Below are 6,729 nucleotides of genomic sequence, written 5' to 3'. Positions count from 1 at the left end.
CGCTTCCGGGATCCCCGGCCGGTGAGGAGAAAAAAGCCAGCGGCTGCGGGGCGCGAGGCGGGCGGGGCAGAGCGCGCGGCGCGCGGCACTTTCACTTCCGGGTCGCCGTCGGCCATTTTGTGGCGTTAAGTAGGCGCGCGCGGGCGGCGCCCCGCTCATTTCCTCGCGGCAGCGGGCAGGGGCGGCTGTTGCTGGCGCTTCGTCTCCGCTCCGGCCTTAGGCCGCTTCCCGCCCGGATCCCAGAGGTGGGTGCCCGCTCCTCCCTCTCCGCTGAGGACCCCGCGGCGCTTCCCCTATGCCCTGCAGCTCTCCTCCTTACTGGACTCTGCTGGGCCGCCGCTCCGGCGCCCCCCCTCCGGTGTGAGGCGCCACCCCTCAGGGCCGCGCCGTCTCCTGACTCGCCCCCCTTCCCTCGGGTTTCTTCTCCTCAGCCGCCGCCGCCCCTCGGGGGCTGTTGCCCGCCATGAGCTACGGGCGCCCTCCGCCGGACGTGGAGGGCATGACGTCCCTCAAGGTGGACAACCTGACCTACCGTACGTCCCCGGACACGCTCCGGAGGGTCTTCGAGAAGTACGGCCGCGTGGGCGACGTCTACATCCCCCGGGACCGCTACACCAAGGAGAGCCGCGGTTTCGCCTTCGTCCGTTTCCACGACAAACGCGACGCCGAGGACGCGATGGACGCGATGGACGGGGCCGTGCTGGATGGCCGCGAGCTGCGCGTGCAGATGGCCCGCTACGGCCGCCCCCCCGACTCGCACCATAGCCGGCGGGGGCCGCCGCCGCGCCGCTACGGGAGCAGTGGCTACGGCCGTCGCAGCCGCAGGTAAGCGTCGGGCAGGCTGCGAGGGGCAGTGGAGCTTCAGTAATAAAGCGGGGGACACAAGGCTTAGGCACGCACCCGCTCGGCGGGGCCGCTTGGTTTTGTTTCCTTTTCCGAGGGAGTTTCGTGGTGGGGTCGGAGGGGAGAGTAGGCCGTTAGTAGCAAAGGCACGTGGAGTTCCCTCGGAGCGGAAGGGTTTCGCCCTGTAGTACGTCTAGCCCCCGGCCACTCACTCTGAACAATGGCGCCCTCTTAACACTCATATTCTTGCCCACGTGGGTCCCGTTCCGCCTTCTCTGTCCCAAAGTAGTCGTTGAAGTGTTCAACTTCTAACGTCCTTTTTTATTTTACTACTTCCCGGTGTGTTTTAGCCCTAGAAGACGCCGTCGCAGCCGGTCTAGAAGCAGGAGCCGCTCTAGATCCCGCAGTCGGTCCCGCTACAGTCGATCCAAATCCCGGTCTCGCACACGCTCTCGGTCTCGCTCCACCTCGAAGTCCAGGTCTGCCAGGAGATCCAAGTCAAAGTCCTCATCTGTCTCCAGATCCCGGTCCAGATCTAGATCCCGGTCCAGATCTAGAAGCCCTCCCCCTGCCTCAAAGAGGGAATCCAACTCTAGATCCAGGTCTAAGAGCCCTCCCAAGTCTCCAGAAGAAGAAGGAGCTGTATCCTCCTAGGAACATGGTAATGTACCTCGGGATCAGCACATGTTGCATGTTACTTTATTATAGCACTTAGATGGGGTGTTGGGTAGTTCTTAGAGTATTAATAGCCTGAAGCAAGTGAATCCTAATGGGGCACATTGTTAGCTGTTTTTTTTTTCTTGAGCAGTGTTTTTTGGTTATTGGTTTAGGGAAATTAATACCGAAGGGCTTTCTACGGAGAAATTTCTTTTTTTTTACAGAGAAAATGTTTTATTGAAAAATTAATGGCTTGGTTTTAGTAAAATATTGTATGAGACGCAACCTATGATGAAAATGACTATTTCTTACTGTATTTATCCAACATCTGCATTTTCCCCTTTAAAGCTGCGGTCTCCTGTTTGATAAAAGAATATTGGCCAGTATTGCAGATTTTAACTGATTTGGCTGATCCTCCAGGGACCAGTTTCTGTGGGCGTGTATTGGAGCAGGTTTGTCTTTAAATGTTAAAGATACACTATCCTTTTATAATGGAAGATCGGTTCAGTGGCCGTTGTACTGACTGGAGGTAATTGTTCTAGAAAAGTGGCAAATTCCTTGCAACGAGACAACCATGGAAACTAGTTTTTCCTCAAGTCGACACCTTGAAGAGGCATCTAAGGATACACCGGGTGGGGAAAGGATAGTGTGTCTTTAACCCTTCAAACTGTTTGGTCCTATTTTTAAAAGGAAAGGGCCTAAGCTAGGTCTGGAGTTAGATAATTGTAGCAAAATTAGTCACATTTTCTGTTTTGAATGCTAATTAGAGTTTAGTTAATTCTTTATGAAGTATTAGTTTTAAAACTTTTATATAACTTTTAATAATCTGTTGTTGAACAGGCTGAAGTTAATGGTGGTTTGATCTACAGCCTGATGTTTATTCTTTAAATATTTTAACAGAACCTTGTATTTGGCCTCTGAAGTAAAGCAACACATGGGGGGAGGTGGAACATAATGGAAATTCCTAAAACTTAATTAAAGTAGGCAAAGCCAGTTGAAACACAACTAGAATTATACCTGAAGTCATCCACACACCCAAAAGAGACAAGGTAGAAACCTGGCTGAACTTTTTTTTCTTCAAACCTAGATGCATCAGCTAAATGAGAGTCTACATAAAGGACGCCTTTGGGGGGAAAAGATCGCTTGAGTCTTCAGTCCATTGGAGAGACCCCTGGCGAGCAACCAGCTGTTGAAAAGGTTATTTTGTAACATTTTGTCTAACTTTTTACTTGTTTAAGTTGCGCCTCAAGTGGCAGATTTTACATTTTATGTGCCATTTTGTTGCTGTTATTCAAATTTCTTGTAATTTAGTGAAGTGAACGACTACAGATTTCATTATTGGCTTGGATATTTGAGGTAAAACTTCATTTTTGTTTATATAGTGCTGACTTTTATTTGAAATTAAAACTGATGATAACTTGCTGCTTCCAGTTTCATACTGAGGAAACATGCAGCCACTATATGCCGAGTAGCTAACTCTGTCAAAGTATCCTCAATTTTGTTTTCATTCCTTAAATAAAATTTTGCAAAACTTCAATTTGAAACTTAACTGTAAATGCTTTTTTTTACTTTGAATTCAAATAGTACCTTCAAATTCAAATTGGTAGAAATCTTTTCAGGTGACAGTTGATATTTGAAAGGATTGTTTTATCAGACTCAATTCTAATCTCTTCTCTTATGTATTTTTGTGCACTAGGCGCAGTTGTGTAGCAGTTGAGTAATGCTGGTTAGCTGTTAAGGTGGCGTGTTGCAGTGCAGAGTGCTTGGCTGTTTCCTGTTTTCTCCTGATTGCTCCTGTGTAACGATGCCTTGTCGTGCAGAAACAAATGGCTGTCCAGTTAATTAAAATGCCTGACAACTGCACTTCCAGTCACCCGGGCCTTGCGTAAAAATAATGGAGCATACAGTGAGCACATCTAGCTGATGATATACACACCTTATTTTTTCCAGAATGGTAAAACTTACCAACCTACATATATGAACTTACATAGAGAAATGTAATGTTAAGAAAAGAAATGGTTCATTCCTTTGTAAGTACTGATTGGTGTATCTTTTGCTTAAGACATTCTGTACTATACCCACTGTCTCTGTAGTTAAAATTAAACATTTTTCTGTGTTAACTTTTCTCAACTTAATGTCTGAGTCAGCTTATTTTTGGCTTGAAAAGATTTCTGCAATTTTACTGTCAATGTTTAACTTCTGTATAGTAACTGAATGCATTCTACTGCTTATGAATTTTATCCACTGGGGTTGCTTTAAATTTCTATGGGCAAACTTGTGTTGCGACTAACACAAATCTTGTATGGAGAGTATTGCACACCAGACTAAACAGATTCAGACAGGTCCGCTGGATGTTGTTATGGAAGATATACACTGAGTAGTATGAATTGTTTGCTGTGTGCTTGCCCTGATTCAACAGGCCTGCTGCTTGATGGTAGCTAATCTTACAGTGATTTTTTTTCCTTGATTTGGATACCAAATGAAATGTATACTTCAACCATCATGTGTCAAGGGTTACTGTATTGCTTTGTTAACTTTATGCATGTATGTTAAATGGGAATGGAAACATCTGAATACTTGCAATCTGGCTTGATTGAGGATTAAAAGTACTTTTCTATAAATTGAGAAAACAGTTTGTATGTTCCAGGACTGCATGGTCAGTGGCAGTCTATGCAGATTCCTTCAAAAATGAAGGGGCTGGCTTTTGTATATGAATCTTTGGGAAAGAGCCTCAGTCCTGGGAAACAGATTTTTATGGGGATATTTTTTTATCTTGAAAGAGTGCAGTTAACTTTTCTTCATAGCTGAAGTTGTGTATTTTAAGTTGGATCTTGTGGATTGTCAGGTTGTTAAGCTATGTTGTGTAGTGGCTTACATAATGGAATTGAGTCTTTGAACTACTTACTACATGGTCTTTGGGGAGGAGCACAAATTTCTCAAAAGCCATAGCTGAACAATCAAACAGCTTTATTTTTACAATGCATGTTTTAAGAATTATTGCTAAGGGGATCTGCTTCCCAAAAAATTATGCATGAGGTTTGCTGTAAACAGGATTGTTTTCTGCAGATCCATGCAACAGTAAACAGTTAAGTATCATCTTGTATTGGAACCAACAAGTGGAATAAACTTAAGTACCATCTGATTGTGCCAGTGAGATGATCATCATTTCAATTGTATGTCTTCCTGGTAGAGAAGAGCTTGCCAAGTGCTCTTTGTCTGCACTGAATGAATGTAAGGGAACGTGGGTGTTCTTCAGTTTCCATTTGCAGAGCAAGGCTTCGATAGACCAGTCAGCACTGGGGGAGGAAATACCAGTGTGTGAACACAAGTTTGTAACTTTTGCAGTAATTACAGGAGATTGTCACCAAACTTAAATGCAACAGTTCACAAGACTGAGTTTGTAACAGTTTTCTAGCCAACAGTAAACTGGTGGTTCTTGGATTATTTTCTGGTCTGGTTGCTTCTGTCTGCTCCCCCTAGGATTTACTCTACTAATCGCAATCTGCGATGAATGTTTCTGGAATGCAGTGGTGCCTCCCAAGAAGTTAATGATCTTTAAGAGCTAAGATGGGGAGACAGGACTTAAGATTCAGGTCTTAAATATGCAAAAGTTTACCTCCGGACTTGATAAGTAGTCCAGAATTGAGCTTGTGGATTCTTTCCCAGCAAGAAGTAAACTGTAGTTAAAATATCTTCAAAATCTGTAGTTTGGGGGAAATGAAGCAGTCTTGGTTAGTCTCTAGGTGCCAGGTATAGTTAAATATGCCTGGTGATATGAAACATTAAAAATCAATACAAGACTTGACCGCTTATGAGAGATGTGGGAAGCATGGCCTTCAGTGGTTAGCTAGTTACTCCATTTTCTACATGTACCCTCTGGTGGTGTTTATAGCTGTTACCCCAAGAATTGCAAGTTCGATAGCACAGTACTGCCACAAAGGCTGTCACCTGGTATCTTGACAGTGTTCCCTGTACTGCTTGGATGTGAAGTCCTAGTTTGTCACAAATTGAAGATAGCTGAGAGTATTAACATACCTTTTGGGTCAAAGAAGACATCTGATCCTAAGATAATGTCTACAGGAGCAAGCGAGAGCAGCTGGGGTGACAGCCGCCCCCACGTGAGCCCTATGACAGGTACGTGGGACAAGTCGTTCATCAGGCAGCTGCGCCGGCAACTCTGCAGGCAGCAGGGTAGCTCCTCGTTGTCGGACAGGATCACGTCGGCCCCACACTTGGCAGCCACCACACCGGGGAGGCTCACGCCTGCACCGACCTGAAACCACAGCCCAGTGAAGGGGACCGAAGCGGGGATGCGTCCCCTGCGGCTAGAGACAGGGCATGCCGCGGGGTACCTCCAGCACTCGCTTGCCGGGCAGGCTCCTCCTGTGGGCCCAGAGGTACTGGGCCAGCACCACGGCGCAGGGCCACACGTACATCCCGTACTGCGAGTCCAGCACCTGAAACACACCGGGCGCCGCGCTGGGAAGGTGGGTCCTGCTCTGCCACTGAGACGGGTGCACCGCCGGCCCGGTGCCCCAGGGATGGGGTGCCCGGGGGATCGGGTGCCCAGGAAAGGCGGTGCCGCGGGGGATCGGGTGCCCCGCAGGATGGGGTGCCCGGGGGAGGCGGTACCTGGGGGATGCGCAGCGCCAGCATCTCCGGCCCCTCCGCGAAGCGGTAGCACCGCACGCTGCCCCGCCGCTGCCGCCGCGCCTCCCCCATGGCCGCGCCGCCGCCCAATCGCTGGCGGCCACGTGCAGAACCAGGCCGCGCGGGCCAATCGGCGCCCTCGCCGGCCGTGGCGTCACGCGGCGCGCCGCTGCGGGGGCTGATGGCGGCGGCCCAGAGGCTCACCGTGCGGCCTGGCCCGCCGCTCCCAGCCGCCTCCGCCCAGTGCCGTAGTTAAACCGGGCCCTTCCCGCCCGCGCTGGTGCCCTGGCGGGGCAGTACGGGCGGTTCGGTGCCGTGAGGGGCACCGCGTCAGCCCCGCACGGAAACTGGCTGGCACGCGGTCGGTTCGCCGTCTTCAGGGCGGCGGCGGGCGCGGAGCGCGGGCCCGCTGGGGGAAGGGGAGAAGCGGCGGGGAGTTCCCGGGGCTACTCCAGCAGCGAGCGAGCGCGGGGCAGCGTGGCCGAGGGCGACCAGCACTAGAGCTCCCTCCCTCTCACCCTCAGCACCCTTCCTCCCAACATGGCGGCGCAGCCGCCCCTCTTCCTCGCCTCGACCAAT

At 49.7% G+C, this 6,729-nt stretch overlaps 2 protein-coding genes across 10 annotated transcripts; one reads left to right on the top strand and one right to left on the bottom strand.

Annotated features, from left to right (window-relative positions):
- The first annotated feature begins 96 nt into the window (after nt 1–96).
- SRSF2 (serine and arginine rich splicing factor 2) lies at nt 97–4,642 on the top strand. 9 transcript variants are annotated; one of them, XR_008746098.1, is made up of 6 exons: nt 97–245; nt 432–825; nt 1,194–1,504; nt 1,849–1,952; nt 2,588–2,697; nt 3,197–3,630. XR_008746098.1 is itself a non-coding variant. In XM_055797535.1 (4 exons), exons 2-3 carry the CDS (start codon nt 464–466, stop codon nt 1,495–1,497), a joined length of 666 nt encoding a protein of 221 aa, XP_055653510.1. In that variant the 5' UTR covers nt 97–245; nt 432–463; the 3' UTR covers nt 1,498–1,504; nt 1,849–3,630. The 9 variants fall into 9 exon arrangements, 3 of the variants coding, with proteins under 3 accessions (XP_055653510.1, XP_055653508.1, XP_055653509.1); XR_008746096.1 differs by having other exon boundaries at nt 2,588–3,630; XR_008746097.1 differs by having other exon boundaries at nt 98–245; nt 1,194–1,952.
- METTL23 (methyltransferase 23, arginine) lies at nt 4,451–6,665 on the bottom strand. The gene is made up of 5 exons (XM_005233049.4): nt 6,133–6,665; nt 5,853–5,957; nt 5,536–5,773; nt 5,117–5,201; nt 4,451–4,796 (listed from the first exon to the last, which is right to left on the bottom strand). The coding sequence occupies exons 1-5, from the start codon at nt 6,220–6,222 to the stop codon at nt 4,628–4,630; spliced, it is 687 nt and encodes a 228-aa protein (XP_005233106.2). The 5' UTR covers nt 6,223–6,665; the 3' UTR covers nt 4,451–4,627.
- Nucleotides 6,666–6,729: the final 64 nt, after the last annotated feature.

The sequence above is a fragment of the Falco peregrinus genome, chromosome 2 (genome assembly GCF_023634155.1).
Source record: "Falco peregrinus isolate bFalPer1 chromosome 2, bFalPer1.pri, whole genome shotgun sequence".
Classification (NCBI taxonomy): domain Eukaryota; kingdom Metazoa; phylum Chordata; class Aves; order Falconiformes; family Falconidae; genus Falco; species Falco peregrinus.
Note: the sequence above shows the minus strand (reverse complement) of the source record. Positions and strands in the feature narration are given on the sequence as shown.